General features: G+C 43.1%; 1 protein-coding gene across 1 annotated transcript in view; it reads left to right on the forward strand.

Moving 5' to 3' along the window:
• LOC308676582 (KAT8 regulatory NSL complex subunit 1-like) overlaps positions 1 to 20,244 on the forward strand; it is a gene marked incomplete at its 5' end in the record, with an annotated part of 305,549 nt that overhangs the window by 104,553 nt on the left and 180,752 nt on the right. The window contains one exon of the mRNA XM_081342460.1: positions 6,472 to 6,576. Coding sequence (XP_081198586.1) covers positions 6,472 to 6,576 — 105 coding nt within the window. The remainder of the gene's footprint in view (positions 1 to 6,471; positions 6,577 to 20,244) is intronic.

Here is a 20,244-nt window from a genome sequence, read left to right on the forward strand (position 1 = left end):
CTCAGTGAAGCAAGTTAAAGTTTAGTACTTTGCAAGCTGTCTTGTTATCTTATCATTGTAACCATGGTGAGTGTCTCATGTTCAGCCAGTTTTCTACTGTGTGCGCATGTCCAAAACAAAAAAGTTACTTTCTCTTTCCTCTTCTTTGTGCTCGCTGGGAAGATAGACATGTAGGCAGGAGTCTTTTCTGTGTTTTTATAAGTTTCTTTGTAATTAAAAAGGTTAACAGTAGAAGATATGCTTCGGGTTTTCTTTGTTTATCATGCTTCAAAAATGAACCACGATCCATCCCCTCTGATAGAGTTTTCTACTCTTCTGACGGTCCAATCAATTTAATTTACCACAGGTGGACTCTAATGAAAATGTAGAAACATGTCAGCAGTGATCAAGAGAAATGGGAGGCATCAGAGGTCAATTTCAAGTTTTTTTTTAAATCCCATTTATATCCCGCCCTTCTCCGAAGACTCAGGGCGGCTTACAATTTAAGCACAAACCAATGTGCTTAGCAATAGCCTTCATTCTATGTATATGCCTGCTTATTAGGGCTTTCGCCCCCCCCCCCAAGCGGCATTATTACAAAGTCAGCTTATTGCCCCCAACAATCTGGGTCCTCATTTTACCTACCTCAGAAGGATGGAAGGCTGAGTTAACCTTGAGCCTGGTGGGATGCGAACCTGCACTAATTGCAGGCAGCTGGTGTTACTTAAGGAGGCATTAGCCCACGGCTCCACTAAGGGTCCACCAAGGCTCCACCAAGGCTCTGTTGCTGCAAAGGGTCTGAATACTTATGCCAATGTGATATTTTTTTTTCCTTTTAATAAATTTACAGACAGTTCTAAAATTCTGTTTTCACTTTGTCATTATGGGGTACCGAGTGTAGATCAATGGGGGAAAAAATGAATTTCAACAATTGTAGAATCAGGCTGCAGCATAACAAAATTGACAAAAGTGAAGGGGGGTCTGAATACTTTTCTGAATACACTGTAAACCTAAACTCCCTCTGAAACTCCACTGGGTCAATCGGTCACTTGGGTCAGGCTGATCAAATAGGCTCTTCTCTGCAACAGAAGGCAGCTACAGAGTACTGCAGGGCCAAGAGGGAGTGAACTGTCAATAGCAAGAGACTGATAGTAACATCCCCCAATCATGTTGCCACAGTCTCAAGACAAAAACCAGATCCAAAGTGTGACCTTTGTTGTGTCGAAGCTGAATGAGGTCCATAGTTGCCATGGTGGACAAAATCCCCAAGCAACCTCAGACTGTGGGCCAAGAGAAAGGAGGTTGAAATACTCCACGACCATCAGCCTAGGTCTATTTCACTGCCAACTCAGCAACAGACTCAACCCAGTGAAGGATGCCGCTAGACCACAGGGAGGCAAGCAACCCTAACTGATGTTTGTGGTCCAGTTTCACAAACAGGTTCTTACATCTGGCTATGTCTGGTGCAGTGTCCCTAAAGGCCCCAAGAGTTGCGGGATGGCGACAGCCACACCTTCACCCATACCCTGATCTATGATGCCACTAAAGCCCAGCAATTGAAACTGGCTCTCCAAAGATTTTCCACAGCAAGGGGAATGATCCCAGCTGAAACTGCAGCAAATTCGGCCACCAATTACCATATCATCTGTCCACCCAGCCGATCTCATATTGAGCTCTGATTTCCACTGGCCACCACCATAGCTAGTTCCCCTGTTAACCCAGGCTCCACCGCAACTGACTCCAGAAGCAGAACATTTCATCCAGGACCCTACTAAACTACTGTTCCATGAACCATCATGAGCCACCAAGCCCAAGTATAATTATAGAATCCTATACCTACCTCAGCTAGATTAGAGAGATAGGAAGTTTCATAATTCCTGACTATTGGTCAAGTTTTGAGGGATGTATTATAGTCCAAATAATGTGGACAGTGCCAAACTGTTTGTTCCTATCCTGTTGGCTTGCTACAGATGTTAAATAGCTCAGTGGCCAACATAAACCACATTTGCAAACCATAATGTGGGTTTCCACTGTGAGATGTACTTGTAAATCTTCTAGTTTCTGATGTTGTTGCATGGTTTAGATAAGGCAAACAGACTTGTACTCCTCTACAACTAATTACAGCTCCCCACTACCACAGCCCATGTGATTGATCCAGGAGTTACTTGCCCTGATTTAAAGAGATCCAGGTGCTGCATTCCCTGGTACAAGTTGACATTCAGGGTAAACCAGAGGTTTTTGTGCTGAAAACCAAGTTCAGCAAACAAAACCTATTGCCTCATAATAGAACACAGAATAATAGAGTTAGAAGGGACCTTGGAGGTCTTCTAGTCCAACCCCCTGCTCAAGCAGGACACCCTATACCGTTTCAGACAAATGGTTGTCCAGTCTCTTTTTGAAAGCCTCCAGTGATGGAGCAGTCACAACCTCTGAAAGCAAGCTGTTCCATTGGTTGATTGCTCTCACCTTGAGGAATTTTCAGTTCTAGATTGTTTCTTTCCTTGGTTAGTTTTCACCCATTGTTTCTTGTCTTGCCTTTTGGTGCTTTGGAAAATAGTTTGACCCCCCCCCCCTCTATTGGAACACTGCTATCATGTCACCCCTGGTCCTTCTTTTCATTAGACTAGACATACCCAATTTCTGTAATCATTTGTTGTATGTTTTAGCCACCAGCCCCCTAATCATTCTTGTTGCTCTTCTCTGCAGTCTTTCCAGAGTCTCAACATGTTTTTTGTATTGTGGTAATCAGAACTGGATGCAGTATTCCAAGTGTGGTCTTACTAAGGCTTTGTACTAGAACTTCAAGTGAGCTTAATTATTGTTGTTAGCTGCGACCACCCAGCAGACGGGGTGGGGGTGGGTGGTATAAAAACCAAACAGCCCATTCCCCTGCTAATTCTCAACAGAAATGCTCACAACAAGAAAACCTTGGACAGGGGAAAGAGTGCAGGCAGGCGAGCATCTTGCTCGGCTGGTGGCTTGGGGGGGGGGAAGGGGGCAGCTTCACACACACACCCCAAATGCTGCCCTCTCACGAAATCAGGATGAAAACTTCGAAAAATGACCAGGAGAAAAGGTTAAAACAGAAGAGTGTCTCTTCTGAACAAGAAAAAAAAGTTCACATCCATATCCTGCTCTTGCGGGTGGACTGGGGGATTTTTATTTTTTGCCTTGTTTTGCTCTTTTAAAAAGATGCCCCCCAACACCAGAAGCCATGCACCATCACCATTCACCTGCTGCGTCTCCTACATCCCTTCTTTCCCTTCCTTTGAAACAACACACACACACACAAACACACACGCACGAATCCTCCCATTCCTGCCTTCTGAATTACAATGAAAGAAAGCCAAGTTTTTTTCTTTTGTGGTCTTTACATATTTAAATTGCTAGAAGGTAGTGGGGAAGCAAGTCATCATGAGACACTCTTCTGTTTTAACCTTTTTCCCTTGTTGTTTTTTGGAGTTTTCATCCTGCTTTTGTGAGAGGGCAGCATTTGGGGGGCGGGGAGTTGAAGCTGCCCCTTTCCCCTCCCCCAAGCCACAGCTGAGCAAGACGCCTGCCTGCCCGGCCATGCTCTTCCTCCTGTCTGAGGTTTTCGTCGTTGTTAGCATTTCTTTTGAGGATTGGCTGTGTGTGTGTGTGTTTGGTTTTTATTCCCCTCCCCATCTGCTGGGTGGATACATCAGGTTTTAGTCACTTCTGTTGTGCTGGGAGGTACCCACGAAGCACGTTTGTTTCGCGGGTGGGGGGAATCCCCACTCCGGTTGTTAAGCTTGCTTAAATCCTCTTCCTCCACCTCCTCCTCACTGGAGGCCCCCTTTGTCTGCAACGGTGCAACAAAAAGAACCATGCTGGGCTGGGGATGATGGGGATCTGCCCTCTGCAGAGTAGGGACAGGACTCCAGCTGAGGGATGCTTCTTCTGGGCTCAGCAGATGCGCCAGGATCAGCAGCGAACTTTCTTGAATATTGATGGGAAATTAAAGTTTGGGGGGAAAGCAATAATAGGACATTGCTTATATAAGTATATTAAGTGCAAATGTAATTAACATATGTATAGGTTAAAAAGTATTGATAAATGTAACAAGGATGTTTTTACTTAGTTGAAAATAAGAATTCTGTTTGCCCAATATGAGATAACAGATATTATTGGAAAGAGAGAGGGAGTATTTGATGTTCTAATATTAGACTTAAACTAAAAATTTATGTATATTACTGAACTATTGGTTAACCCAGACAACACATATAATGGTTTTGACTTATTAGAGGGGATACTGTATTATTAAGTAGATGGTTTAACATGGTGGAAAATAGGTAACTTTTAAAAAACAGAGCAATACTATAATCAAATAGATAAGATGTGTAGCTAGAATATTAGATTTTGCTATGAAAAGGGGAAAAGGGAGAAGTTGAGATAAGGGAAACTTTGGTCACCTAAAAATAAAATACTTGGAAATCATAAATAATAATGTTAATTTGAATATTGATGGGAAATTAAAGCCTGAAAAAAGCAATAACAGGACATTGATTGTATACAAGGATTAAGTGCAAACGCAATGAAGATGTGAATAAGCTAAAAATTATTGATAACTGTAACAAAGATGTTTTTATTTAGTTGATAATAATAAGAAAAATGGAAAAAGAGAGGAAATATTTGATGTTGTAACATGAGATTTATACTAAAGACTTATGTATGCTATTGAACTATTGATCAACCCAATCATCACGGTGCTTTTTAAATATTCAATTGTAAAATGAGAAAATTAATAAAATATATATAAAAAAGAACCCATGGAAGAGGAAGGGGCCCAAGGTGGAGGGGTGGGTGATGTAGGAGATCATCAGGCTGAGCCTGAGGGAGGGGTCAAACACATCACACTTCACGCCCGCAAGAGATCTAATTCAAGCCCACCTTGATTTCCATGTATTCTTATCTACTGCCAATTTGCTTTGCCCATTAGTACTTCAGATTTTTGTAGAGAGCTTAAGTTTGCAATAAACCTTTATATTTATTTGAAGTTCCTGGATTTCCTGATTTCCCCAGTGCTTGACAGTCCTCTGTAACTTGAAGGCTTTTGGAGCAGGGGAAGGAAGAATAAACAGACAAAAAACATTTTAAAGCCATTGTCCATTTTTTTGTATTCTGTGATAACAGGAGTATTTGATCTTGATACAAAAGTTGTCTAAAGACCTGCAGTCTATCAAATACAGTTTACCATAGCTATCATGTATACAGTATATAATCTTCTTTAATTTGAAGCTACTTTAGATTTACAAAAGAGAAACTCCCATGTAACATGTAGCTTGATTGTTCTCTGTTAGAATGCTGAGTAGTGTTATAACAGGGGTGTCAAACTCGCAACGTCACGTGACGTTTCATGATGTATTGCGACTTTTTTGCCATTGCCGGCAATGGGGTGGGCGCGGTTTTGCTATGATGCATCTGGCCTGTGGGCCGGCAGTTTGACACCCCTGTTTTATAAGATCAATCTTTGAGAAATGTAAAAATGTCTCATATTCAGGTTTTGTAGTATTAGTATTTAGTGTACATAATCTTAACATTTGTTGTTACAGCACATTGTTTCTTTCTCTGTGTACATACACATGCACACATACACTGTAAGCGATTAATGGGGCCCACAAACTTTATATAAGTAAAGATTTGGTACAGGTAGTCCTTGAGATACAACTGTAATGCAGCCTGTCCATTATGGACGCATGTTGTGATGGCTGTTAAGCAAAATGGCCTTGCTTAATGACCCCACCCCCTGCTGTCCCTGATGTAGCTGTTAAATGAACACAGGGGTCATCAAATAGAGTACAGGGTGCCTCAGGTGGGGGAGGCCCTGGGAAAGTCACCTGTCCCAGGTCTTACAAGGCTATCCCCACCCCCTGTGGCAGCCCATGTTCCGCTTCTCGGGGTCCCTGCAGTCAGTCCTTCAGCTTCCTTCCCACCCCAGCGATCAAGGGGAGATCAGGCCAGATGAAGCTTGCAAGCCTCCAGCTTCCTTCCCACCCAATGACTTGCAGGACTCAGCCTGCTCCAAGGCCCAACAACACACAACTTACTTCTCTGTTTTTTGCAGCTTCTGAAAGAGGTACTCAGCCAGTATCAGCTTTCTTACAGACCTAGCCTCCTGGCAAACAAAAAAGAAAAGTTTTTGCTCTAACACTTTCAATATGAGTATTTTATTTTTCCTTTTCCAGTCCTCCATATTATAACTATACATTCTAGCTGCATGTGATTAATGCTAGAATGGGTCTCTTAATGACTTTTTCAGAGAAAGAATTTTAAATCATGCAGCACAGTGAAGATAAACTTGCTAACTAGTAGAAAAAAACTAACAAAGAATCTTGCAGGAGAAAAGGGAGGATAGGTATAAAGAAACAAAATACAATGAATGAAATGTAATGGTAAATTTTATTCTTGGTATAGTCTGAAGGAGAATTTGGCCTGGCAAAATGAAACCATCTTTTTCCTTTTCCCATTTAGGGACTGGTATTACTTGGTGAGATGCCTCCTTCTGACCATGTATTAGGTGATTCAACCCATAGTCTTAGTGTCGACTTCAAGCTAGAGCCTGGAATTGACAGACTGGTATGTATTAAGAGTGGAGAGAACATTCCTTTGAGTACTATTTCTTTCATTACCCCTCTCCTTCCCTGCTGACATTATATTGCTGCATTTTGTTTTACTGATTACCTTGTTTCTAGACTAGACTTCTATATATGTATTTCATAGTTGTATGGGGGAAAAAGACTGTCCTGTTGTTGTTTTTTCTTTCTTTTTTTTGTAAGAGTTTTATTGATTTTTTACAATAACAACCTTAGTGTCTGGTGCACAGCATGTTGTCTTGGTTCATGAATTTTTTTTAAAAAATACAATCAATAATAGTTAATTAACAGTCAATATGTCAACACTGCAAACATTGGATGTTTTTGCTTTGACAATATAACAGGCAGCCTTTTCCTTTAAATTGTTTTGCTCTTAGAATTAGATGAAGCTGGGGGGATGAGAATGCTACCCCGGTTGGACTGCAAATTGGAGGAGGGAACTGTGCCAGATATTAGGTGCTGAAGGGAGGGGAATTCAGATTTTGGCATCTCAACATGCCGTGCTGACGCTTTGTTCTCATTAGCAGGGCTTTTTTTCTCATAGAATGCTCAGAACGGCGTTCTGGCACTTTTTTGCACACACAAACACAAAAAGCTTTTGCACAAGCTGTGCTACTCCCTCTATTGGCTTTTGAAAGCCTATTGGCTTTTGAAAGCCAATAGGAAATGCTGCTGAGCCCGCCAAAAGACCCGGCTAGCAAACATTGCACTGGCAAGTTGTCTGCAGCGAAGGAGAGTTGGCAGGAACTTTGCACCCCTCCCTGCTGCCCAACTACACCATCTCAAGTAGGTAAGTGAGGACAAGGAGTGGGAGGTGGGTTCTGTGGAGTCCATGTGCTCACCCGTGTCAGCCAGGCTGGTGGCCTACCCGGTGCTGGACCTGCACCACCGTCGCCTCACCCTGTGCGTCTAAGTGGCCACCCTGGAGTGCCTGGCCCTCAACGCAATGCACACTTCCACTGTGTTCTGTTCCCTCACCTTTGTAGAAACATGTGACTGCTGATTCCTGAGTGCTGGGGGGGGGAAAGAGGAATCCCTAACCTCGCATGGCTAAATGTCAATTTCGACCTTCGCATCCAGCCCGCAGCAATGTCAAATCGCTGCGCTGTCAGAGCGTGGCCCTGCCCTGAATTCCAGCGAGGAGGCTGTTGCTATAGCAACCCTGAGCACGCTGGTTCTTTCCTGGAATCATTTGCCTTTTCTGCGCCCTCTCCCGTGAGGGGCCTCGATTTGGAAAGGCAGCCCCGCTCTCGCGTCAGGAGAAGCAAGAAATAGATGCCTCCGCTTTCCCCCCGAAGCCAGGCGTACCACTCGAAGCAGAAAAGGAGAAGAGAGAGAAATATTTGAATACCTTTTTCTTAATTGGCTTATACTCTTTGGTTGTGCTGTGCCCTGTTTGCAACTCTACTACTTACTGAGAAAAAGTTGGTGAAATCGCTTCCCGGGGGCACAAAAGGAGGAAAGATTGCTGAGAAGTGCTGTTACCTTATACTGGCATTGGGAAGATTCTGGATTTCCCTCTCAGCCTTCCTATCCTAGGAAGATCCAGCAGAGATTGACCAAAAAGTTCATCTCGGGTCTGAATTCCTATGCAGTGAAAAGGAGAGGGCTTGCAACTTCTGGTTGTAATTATCCACGTTTCTGCACACTGAGATAATCGGCCACTTATACAAATACAGAGCCTATCATGCTTATGGATTACTGATTCACATTTCCCATGGATTGTCTTCTGTCCATGGGAGGGAAGCTTGGTAGATTCCAAATTTCATAATTTTAGTTATTCCATTGGCAGAGTATATATGAGAACAAGCTACAAAGGTTTTTAAAAACATATTTCTCATTTATATCTTTGAATCATAAATATTAAAACTTTGTTCTTTTCAATGAGCCATACTAATGCTTTAGAAATATAATTTCCAGTTTTAGCTACAGTAAGCAAGCAAATTACACTAAAGCTAAATTTAACGTTACTTGTTAAAGATATTTACTATATTTCAGAATTAGTATTCTTTCAGTCACAATCTTATTCCTATTCAATTTAGCTGATTTTAAAATGTGATGTAAAATCATAAGCACATAAAAAGAAAACAGAAGAAACAGCTGCAAATTAACTCAACAGTTCTATGCTTAGCAACATTTCCATTTAATCAAAGTCCTTGCTCTTTCCAAATCTATTTCAGTGTTTACTTTCTATATATACACAAACAATGGGAAATGAGTTTCTGGGCTGGTTCAAATTTTTTACACATTCCAAAAATTATGTCACGAGTGATGTATTTATAGGTATATAATTGACAGTACAATTGGCAGTGCAGACATGCCAAATGCTTCTAAAGTGAGAACCAAAATACATATATACACAATTTTTTCTCCCCTAAATTTTCAGGTAATGTATCTGTTCCATATAAATATAAAAGCATGATAGGCTCTGTATTTGTATAAGTGGCCGATTATTTCAGTGTGCAGAAACGTGGATAACTACAACCAGAAGTTACAAGCCCTCTCCTTTTCACTGCATGGGAGTTCAGACCCAAGATGAACTTTTTGGTCAATCTCTGCTGGATCTTCCTAGGATAGGAAGGCTGAGAGGGAAATCCAGAATCTTCCCAATGCCAGTATACAGGTAAGTGCACTTCTCAGCAATCTTTCCTCCTTTTGTGCCCCTGGGAAGCGATTTCACCAACTTTCTCTCAGTAAGTAGCAGAGTTGCAAACAGGGCACAGCGCAACCAAAGAGTATAAGCCAATTAAGAAATAAATAAATATATAAATAAAATTATATAAATAAAAGATTAACAAGATGAGAGTTCCGGCACCTTTTTTTTTTTTTAGAAAAAAAGCACTGCTCATTAGTATAGACTTTTTTAATAAGAGTTTTTATTGAATTTTATAGGGTTAGGAAGGGGATATAACCAGGGTAAAGATCAGGATTTGGGATGGGGTTAGGATCGGGATTGGGGTAGGAACGGGGTTGGGAACAACATTGGGGTTGCCACCCAATAACATTTTCAAGCTTTAGCAAACAGACTATATTCTGGGTACATATGTTCAATTAACGCTAATTAATATAACAGTAAATAGCTATAATATATATGCTAAACAATAATCATAAATGGTATCAATTAGTCAATACATATCATTCTCCTTACTAATATATATTCAAAATAACATCTCACATTCATTTCTCGATAGTTTGTTTTCCTAACCATTGGTAAAATTTATCCCATGTTTTAAAATAAATTGAATCCACTTTCTCTTTAATCTCTAAGGTTAATCTGTCCATTTCTGCACACTCTAAAATTTTGTTGATTAAAACCTCCTTAGTTGGTAGGTTTTCATTTTTCCAGTATTGGGCAAATGCTATTGTCGCTGCTGAGATTGGCTTAGCCAATCTCAATGTATACATGGTTGTACTTTGACAATAAAGGTTCATTCATTCATGCAATATTAGATACTCATTCTCCTTCTCATACTTAGCTCCTAATATTCCTAACAGAAACAGTTCTGGTTTAAATTCAACCTGTATTTTAGTCATCTTTTCCAACCATGTATGTATTTTAAGCCAGAACTTTTTCACTTTAGGGCATACCCACCAGATATGGTAGTAGGTACCTGGCCTTTGTTTACATTTCCAGCAATTATTCGAAGTATTTTTAATTATAGACTTTTTTTGAATAAACAATGCCTGAAGGTTCTTTGAAGTGTTTCATTAGTCGGAACCATGACACAATAATAATTAATTTTTATATTTCCATAGTTAGTATATCAATTGATAATATACTGTATTTCCTTGATCCTCTCTTCTCCCAATAGTATTCTCCTTCAGCATTAAACATATATAATTTTTGATATTTGATATTTTCCATATATAAATGATTAAATAAAAACATTTTCTTCTATATTTATACCAACAATAATAGCATCCATATATAGCATTTTTTTCTTATCAACTTATGTTATTTTTGTAAAAGTCATCTTATTGATTCACCATATATCTTATTTTCATAAATGTTTAAGCTCAATTTCTCCATAATATTCAAACAATTCTTATCAATCAAAATTTTCTCGGTAATTAACATCTAAATATCCAAATTTTCCACTTAAATATATCATCCCAGTATTTTCATATTTCATATATTATAGAAATACTATACTACTTATCTATCATAACATCTACCTATAACATATTTTCTAATCAATTTATATTTCACTTCTATTTGTAAAAATTGATTGAATCACTATGTATCCTTATTAAGTCTAATTTCCCCTCAATATTTCAATCATTCCTTAAATCTAAATCTTTTAAAACTCAGTTTGTATTTAAAGTTCAAACTTTTCCTTCACTTTCATCATCCCAATATTTTTACATTTTGTATCTTATCAAAAATACTATATAACTTATATCTCTTATCCCACTTATTCTAAAGCCCCTTTATAGCCAAAGTTATTTGTTTATTTAGCCATATTCAAACAAGTGTTTGCTCGTATAATATTCCATCTGATAGGGCGAATCAAGTCTCTTAAGCCCATCTCTAATCTTCTTCCTTTGCCAAATTGTTTTCCAAATTAATATTTTTGACTTGTCAAACAGTTCTTGTATTTTTGTAGTTGTTGTTAGGTTGTAGAGGATACATAATATGTAAGGTGTATACTTTTTGTCTCCCAAACAGTGATTCTCTTAGCAGTGTACATTTTGTTAAATCTTCTTTCTTCTTAGGTTTATAAGGTATCTTTCCCATATTTATTGTTGTATCCAAATCTTGTGAGTTTTTTTCTTGTTTGTATTAAATTATAATTCCCTTCATTTGTGACTTGCCAATTAAGTCATTTTTTTTCTAGTTCACATTCTGTTATCTGATTTGTTTGTTCATTCTTTACCATCATTCTTTGAATGTTTTTTGATTGTAAATTTAAGTTAGAAGTATATACCTTTATGTTATCAAAGTTATGTTTAATCTTGTGGTTTAGAGCTATTGTGATTTGTATCTGTCGTAGCATTGCATAAATTTCTTCTTGGAAACTATTTGTTTTGTCTTGAAATGTTGCTTCTAGAGATCTTTGATTTTTGTGGCTGAATCCTTCAAGAGTAGATATTAAGGGGGAGGCGGAGCCAGCTGTCAAACGGAATGGCTGTGTTGAGACACCGCTCCGAATGAGCGTGCCGATCTCACAGCTTTTTCTCTGTTCCCGGTGGGTTTTTTAAAAAGCCCCAGATCTCTCGGAGGGAGATTAGAACCAGAGGCGCCCAGCTGAGCAGCTCAGGACGGTGGTTCGAGCTGCAGAAAGCAGGAAAGCCTAGGAGAGAGCCGGGTGAAGGAGACGGCCCATTATGGCGGCCGTGAAGAAATGACAGCTGTCAAAAATAGCGGTGAGCCAGCAGGACAGCGATTCATCTAACCTGGCAGAAGAAACACTCAGCGAACTCTTGTAAGTGTTCCGGATGGTTAAATCTTTCTGGAGAATTTCACAGAAGAGAAGATAAGAGGAGAGGCCCCAGAGCGAAAGGGGAATTCATCTCCCCTGTCAGATAACGGCGAGAAGGAGATGGGGGAAAAAGAGACCTGACCTTAAAGCAACAGGCTCACAGGCTGTAAGGACTGGAGATCAAGGGTGGTTTCTCTTTCTGGCTCTTGCAGTAAAGCCAAGAAGGAGTTTAACAAAAAACAAAATAAACTTGAAGAGTGACAGTGCGGACTGAGCTAAGAGAGCAGACATCTTGAAGAAAAACTAATGATCAATTAGCATCAAAGGAGGGAAGAGTGATACTCATAACTTAAGAAGTGAACTATTTGTTTCAAAAAGTTTCTAAAACAAAAGGGATAAATGGTAAATGTTTTGAGAATTTAGACCAATAAGAATTAATTGAATATAACCTATGGTATGATTGATTTGGAGGAGACTAATTAGGAACAAAAAGTTGAATGTTTAAGGAGGGGAGAAAATCTACTTCTCTCCTTGTTGTATATAATAATATTCATAACTGAACTGACTGTGAAATCTGGTTTTCATTGTTAAAGAATTGAATAATATTGGTTATATTATTGTTACATGTTTCTATATAGAAAAGTTAGGACTGTTTGGAATATAGATATTTGAAATTGATTAATAATGATTATTATGTTTTAGTGTAATAGGTGTAATAGGTTGGATATTGTGTTAGCAACAAAATCTAGCATTGTTAAGATATAAGGCACTAGTGATTATAACCTTGGAAGAACGATAAATTCCCCAGGTGTGGTGGAGGGAAAGACAAAGATTGTGTACAAGTGGGAGGATTGGCTGACGTCATTTAGAAAGATGACAAGCATCCCAAATCTCATGAGAGTTGGGACTGGAAGAAGGCAGATGACCCAAGCCTCATCAGCAGAATTAAGCCCAGCAGGGCAAAGATCTATAGAGGAGATGATGCCGCGGGAGAGAGCAAGCTCACTTAAAGACATACAAGCAATATTACAATCCATGCAAGAGGTTATGTTGAGAAATCATGAGGATTTAAAAAGAGAAATAGGTGAAATAAGGAATGATACTGGAGAACTCAAAGAGAGGATGGGAGCAATGGACGGAAAATTTGAATGTTTTCAACAGCAAATATTGAAAAATGAACAGAAATTATTAGAAATGGAGGATAGAATGAATAAGGAGGAAAGAAGAGTAGATGAAATGAATGAAAAACTTTTGCAAGCAAATAAAGAATTAGAAAAAACCATTATACTGCTTGAAACTGAGAAAGCAGACCACTATTTACGTTTCCAAAATGTGAAGGAAGAGAAGGGGGAGGACCTCCCAGAAATGATGACGGACTTGCTAGCAAGGGCCCTAGGGACAGGGAAAGATGAGATGGCAAATGAGATTGATGAAATATATAGAATTCACACAAATTACGCGAGAAGAAATAACTTACCCAAGGAGGTACATATCAGATTTGTGAAGAAGTCAATTAGGGATGAGATTTTGCACAAAACAAGGGACGACCCAATAGAATATAGAGGTAAACAACTAATTGTCCTCAAACAAGTCCCTAGGAGGGTAAGAGATCTGAGAAGGTCCTACCAACATATTACATCAAAATTAATAAGACAAAATATTAATTTTAGGTGGCTGATGCCGGAAGGGATTGTGGTGACCTGGCAAAAAAAGAGATATAGGTTAGATTTGATTGATAAAGCAGAAGAGTTTTTCCAGCAGCATCTAGGGAATGAAGATGAACTAGAAGAAAGAGAGTTAAGAGAAGGGAACAATGCAGAGAGATATAATAGAAAGACACGGGAATCACAAGACAAAGAACAGGAAACAGAGAGAAGAGAAAAAATGAGAATGCACCATGACAACAATGATGAGTGTAGACACAAAGAAGTTAAGGAAGATAGACCGACAAGGGCAACAAGATCAAAACAGAGGCAGTAATATAGAAATATTAACAGTATTATCATTAAATGTGAATGGACTAAACTCCCCAGCTAAGAGAAATATAATTTTGAATAAGCTCAGTAAGAAAAATTTAGATATAACAATTCTACAAGAAACACATATAAAGACTCAAGATCAGGATCTATTACACTACCCTAAGTTAGGAATTAAATTTGTATCGCTTTCACAACAGAAGAAAGAAGGAATTGTGATATACGTTAAAGAAAGAATCCCAGCAAGACAAATTTATCGAGATGAGGAAGGTAGCATATTGATAATTGAAATTTCCTTGAACAGAAAAAAGGTCGCCCTGGTAGGAATTTATGCCCCCAATGAAAAACAAAGACAATTTTATAAGAAATTGCATAAGGTTATTGCTGATATGGATTATGAGAACATTTGTATAATTGGCGATTTTAATGCAATTATAGACAGAGAATTAGATTATAAGAGTGAGGAAGTTAGGAAACGAACCAGGAGAATATTACCCGGTACTTTTTTAAAAATGGTGGAGGAATTAAATATTCAAGATAGTTGGAGGGAGAGAAATTTGAATAAAAAGCAATTTACATACTATTCAGGGCGGCATCAATCGTGGTCTAGAATTGATATGGTCTGGACAACGAAAACTAAATTCAGATATTGATATAATAATAGATATTAATACTTGGGCAGATCATAATCCCATTGTAATTAAATGGAAAGAACAGAAGACAACAACAAGGAGGTGGACTGTTAAAAAGGCAATCCTAAACTAAACAGAATTTAAACATAAGATGGAGGAACAAATGTGGACATTCTTCCAGATAAATAAGAAAGAGGACACTAGCACTCAAAATTTATGGGATACGGCCAAAGCAGTTATGAGAGGAACTGCAATTGCGTATATGGCCAATGAATATAAAAAGAAAAGGCAATATCGAAAAAGTTTAGAGGATGAACATAAAAAATTAGAATTAGAACTACGTAAAAACCCCACAATATAGAGATTTAAAACAACAGTTGGATTTAAATAAGCATAAATTGAATATTATAGAAAAGGGAGAATTGGCACAAAAAATAAAAAGCATTAGACAAAACTTTTTTGAGCAGGCAAATAAACCTGGGAGATGGCTGGCCTATAGATTGAAAAAACAAAAAAATAATGTCAAAGCCGTCCGCGCTTGGAACAAGAAAAACGGCGACAACGTGGAACGGTTGATGGCGAGGAACTCTTTACTCCAGAAATTTCCAGGCAGTTACAAAGTTAGCGTTGGGAGCTAGTCGCCCCAACGCGCCTTTTAAACATTGAAGGTTATTGGCCCCACCCTCCCTGGGCAGAGCAGCATCTGGCTGGGCCTGCTTAAAGCTCGCCCCCCTCCCATCTCCTCGTACAGTGTCCCGCCCCCTGCCTCCGAGCTCCCACACGGCTTGCAGGTAAGTGTACGCCCTAAGTTTTCCTGTTGTGCCCCCTTGAGCCCCTATTGTGCTCCCCTTCACCATCCAGCGCCTTAGTGCAGCAACCTCCCACAATGCCCTGCCAGCCGGGCTTGGTTCTGGCCCACTTGGCGCCGGCGCCGAAAAACAGGCAACTGCGAAGTCCCAGGACAAGTTACGGCTGTCTTGTTGATTGCCTGAGGGTCCTCTTGGCAGCTCCGTCGGCGTCGAAGCGTCACAAGGCCCCAGAGCAGCTGTCCTTCGGGGACACGGCCGTGGGCTCTGTGTGACTGCCCATGGTGGCTGACAGCCGTTCCGCTGCTGTCCAGGCCGCTACTGGGTGGCTTTCGCCATGAGGCTTGGGCGGTGTTCTGTACCAGCCTGCTGCCGGCCCTGCAGAGAAGTGTTGGGATTCAGGGTCAGCCTGTGGGTTCGGCAGTTGGGTCGGATGACTCAGAGGAGGAGGAGGAGGGGGGTGTTGAAGAACTTGCTGATGATGGCTTTGAGGCTCCGCAGAGCCCCCAGCCAGGCCCCTCCCACCTGGTGGAGACCCAACTGTGTGAGCCTGACAGCGTGGATGAAGATGACCCACAGCTGGCCCTGTTCAAGGACGCCCAACGCAGGAGGCAGTCAAGTAGGAGTAAACAGAGGAAGGCAATGGGGCTCCTCGGAAGGAGGCACAGAGAAGCCACGCCCTGAACTCTATATAAGGGGAATGTGTGGGAGGGCTGGTTTGCTGAAGGCAACCGCTTGGATTGTTCCTGCTTCGTAGCTCATGTTTTATGGTTGGTGTCTTGTCTTGCTCTTGTTTTATGTGAATAAATTTGGCAGGCTTTATTCCAGCCTCTTGCCGTTTGTAAAGGGGTCGTCCCTGCTTTTGCTGCAGGGCCGGTAGCAGGCTGGTACAGAACAGTTTGCCTTCAGCCTCCCACCCCTTACTAATATTATGGAGCAGCTACGTGCTGAGAATGCCCAGCTCACCCAGCAACTCACTTTGCTGGCAGCTCAGGTTCATGCTGCACCCCTACCATCACCCCCACCCAGGAGAAAATGCCAAGTTGCAATGCCGGATAAATTTACAGGCACTCCAGAACTGTTTCCTGCTTTCCTGGGACAATGCCAGCTCTTTATCAACGTGAGAGCAGCTGATTTCCCCACTGGCCGGGATAAGGTGGGGTTTGTGTTAAGCCTTCTTTCGGGTGATGCAGCTCGTTGGGGCACGCCTCTGCTGGCTCAACCTAGCCCATTGTTGGACAACTTTGTGGGGTTTTGTGATCATATGCGTCTGATGTATGAGGACCCTATTAAGACGCAGACTGCTACTCGACGCCTGAAAGCTCTGAGGCAGGGTCAACGCCCCCTACAGGGCCATATCAGCGATTTTCGGCTGCTTAGCCAGGATTCCGCCTGGAATGAGGCTGCGCTTGTGGATGCCTTCCAGGATGGATTGTCGGAGGAGATGTTGGATGAGCTGGCCCGTGTGGATATTCCCTCAGACCTGAATGGGCTGATCCATCTCTGCCTGGGGATCGATGCTCGGTTGCAGCAGCGAAGGAGTCGCCGTGCCACCCCACAGACCGCTGCAGCCCCTGTTGTGCGTGAGCCCCCAGTTCAAAGAGAGGAGCCAATGGAGCTGGGTGCCGCCAGGTCTCGTCTATCGGTGACTGAAATGAACAGACGACGATCGGGGGGGTTGTGTTTTTACTGCGGGGACCCTGGGCATTTGGCTGCTTTTTGCCCAAAGAAGCGACAGCGGGCATCAGTGACCGAGCCTGCCCCGAGAAAGTCCCCTACTTTTCTGTCGGGAAACGCCCCGAGCCCGATCTAGACGGTGTGATAGATCGGGCGTCCCACAACAACACTGAGCGACGTCTTTCCGATGCTGCCTGTGGACCTCCACGGCATCTGATTTTAGAGGCACGTCTGATCCTTCCTGGCAAGCCAGAGGGGATTCCAGTCCATGCCTTAATTGACTCTGGGGCCACCACAAATTTTATGGACTCAGCATTTGTGGCCAAATGGGCTGTTCCCCAGTGCCCGGTGGATCCGCCCATGTTAGTGGAGATTATCGATGGTCGAGTGCTCCTGTCTGGGCCAATTACGGCCGCCACGCAACCATTATGTATGGCCATCAGTTCCCATGTGGAGGCCATTCAGTTCTATATCACCTCAGATCTGCATTTCCCCGTGGTCTTGGGACTGGCGTGGCTCCAGGCGCATGACCCACAGATCTATTGGTCACAGAACCTGGTCACCTTCCCAAGCTTGCAGTGCGTGGACCACTCCCGCCATATCTGTGCCGGCCAGGTGGAGGGTTCCCCAGGGGTTTCCTTGCCTCCCGAACTGTCCGACTTTGCTGATGTGTTCAGCGAGACAGAGGCGGATCAATTACCCCCCGCACAGGCCCTATGACTGCCCCATTGATTTAGTCCCTGATGTGCCTCTCCCAGTGGGGCATTTGTACTCCATGTCAGACCCCGGGTTGCCTGCATTGCGGGACTTTCTGGAGAAGAATTTGGCTCGCGGTTTCATCCGGCCCTCGTCCTCGCCAGTGTCTGCACCCGTGCTCTTCGTCAAAAAGAAGTCGGGTGAATTACGGCTTTGCTGCGATTATAGGAAACTTAACGCCATCACGGTGTGCAATCGTAACCCGCTGCGCCTCATCCCCGAACTCTTGGACCGACTCCGGGAGGCTAAGATCTTCACGAAACTGGACCTGCGTGGAGCTTACAACCTCGTCAGGGTTCGGCCGGGTGATGAGTGGAAGATGGTGTTTGGTACTCGCTATGGACATTTTGAGTACACGGTGATGCCGTTTGGCCTGACCAATGCCCCTGCCGTGTTTCAGCATTTCATGAATGACATTTTCCGGGATTTGTTGGATCAGTTTGTCGTGATCTACTTGGATGACATCCTGATCTACTCCCCGTCGCATGAGGTGCACCATCAGCATCTCCATCAGGTCCTGCAGCGACTCCAAGAACATCGGCTGTTTGCCAAGTTGGAGAAGTGCCAGTTCTACTGGGTGACCATCGATTTCCTGGGTCACCGCATTTCTCCTGAGGGCATCGCCATGGAGCCGAGTAAGGTTGAGTCTTTGCAGAGTTGGCAACCCCCGCGTCGCGTGAAGGATGTTCAGCGACTTCTTGGGTTCCCCAACTATTACCGAACTTTCATCCCTGGGTTTGCTACCTTGACAGCCCCCCTCACCCGGCTCCTGCAGAAGAAGACTCGGTTCCAGTGGAACGCTCCAGAACAACGGGCTTTCCAGACTTTGAAGGAAGCCTTCATGAAGGAGCCCATCTTGAAGCATCCTGACCCGCAATGGCCATTTGTCGTGGAGGCGGACGCCTCCGACATTGCCATTGGGGCGGTGTTACTCCAGGCAACGACGCCCAGCGGTACCCTCTTCCCTTGCGCGTACCATTCACGAAAACTGAACCCTTCGGAGCGCAATTATACAATCTGGGAGAAGGAGCTGCTGGCCATCAAAGCGGCGTTCGAGGCCTGGAGGCATCATCTGGAGGGAGCGTGGCATCAAATCGAGGTCCGGACGGACCATAAGAATTTGGAAAGCCTGCAGACCGCTCGGAATTTGAACCAACGCCAGATCCGGTGGTCTCTTTTCTTTGCGAGGTTTGACTTCCGGGTTCGGTACATACCTAGCGGGCACAATCAAAGAGCGGATGCTCTGTCCAGGAAGCCCGAATATTCCCGAGTGGAAGATAAGCTTCTGCCCAGGACAGTGATCCCTGTCGAGTCTTTTGCTGCGGTGCGGGAGCCGGTTGATATACGGGCTCGGATCCGGGAGGCACAGCAGCAGGAGGTGTGGGTGGCTCAGCGGAAGGAGGAGGTGGGGCCAGATTCTCCTTGGACGGTCACGGATGGACTCTTGTATTATCGTGACCGGCTCTACGTTCCGGGAGGGCCACTCAGGGGACTCATCCTCAGCCAGTGTCACGATAACCCGGATAGAGTCGTCTCTGATAGGGGAGCTCAGTTTACAGCCCGCTTCTGGCAGGAGTTGATGCATGCGTTGGATATCAAGATTTGCCTCTCGTCCGCGCATCATCCTCAAACTGACGGGGGAACCGAGAAGGTCATCGGTATCCTGGAACAATATCTGCACTGCTACGTCAATCTGCAGCAAAACAATTGGGTGGACTATCTGGCCATAGCTGAGTTTGCATTTAACAATTCTTGTTCTGTACCAGCCTGCTACCGGCCCTGCAGCAAAAGCAGGGACGACCCCTTTACAAACGGCAAGAGGCTGGAATAAAGCCTGCCAAATTTATTCACATAAAACAAGAGCAAGACAAGACACCAACCATAAAACACGAGCTAAGAAGCAGGAACAATCCAAGCGGTTGCCTTCAGCAAACCAGCCCTCCCACACATTCCCCTTATATAGAGTTCAGGGCGTGGCTTCTCTGTGCCTCCTTCCGAGGAGCCCCATTGCCTTCCTCTGTTTACTCCTACTTGACTGCCTCCTGCGTTGGGCGTCCTTGAACAGGGCCAGCTGTGGGTCATCTTCATCCACGCTGTCAGGCTCACACAGCTGGGTCTCCACCAGGTGGGAGGGGCCTGGCTGGGGGCTCTGCGGAGCCTCAAAGCCATCATCAGCAAGTTCTTCAACACCCCCCTCCTCCTCCTCCTCGGAGACGTCTGACCCAACTGCCGAACCCACAGGCTGACCCTGAATCACAACACTATCCCGCACCGCAGGGCCCTTCCCCCGGGTCTGCCGATCCGGATGCGGTCGGGATGGAAATTGTTCATGAAAAGCGGTCACCAACGCAGGGGCATGAACGGCGGTCGCGTCTTCCCAG

This window comes from Vipera berus (genome assembly GCF_964194415.1).
Source record: "Vipera berus genome assembly, chromosome: W".
In the NCBI taxonomy this organism is placed as follows: Eukaryota; Metazoa; Chordata; class Lepidosauria; order Squamata; family Viperidae; genus Vipera; species Vipera berus.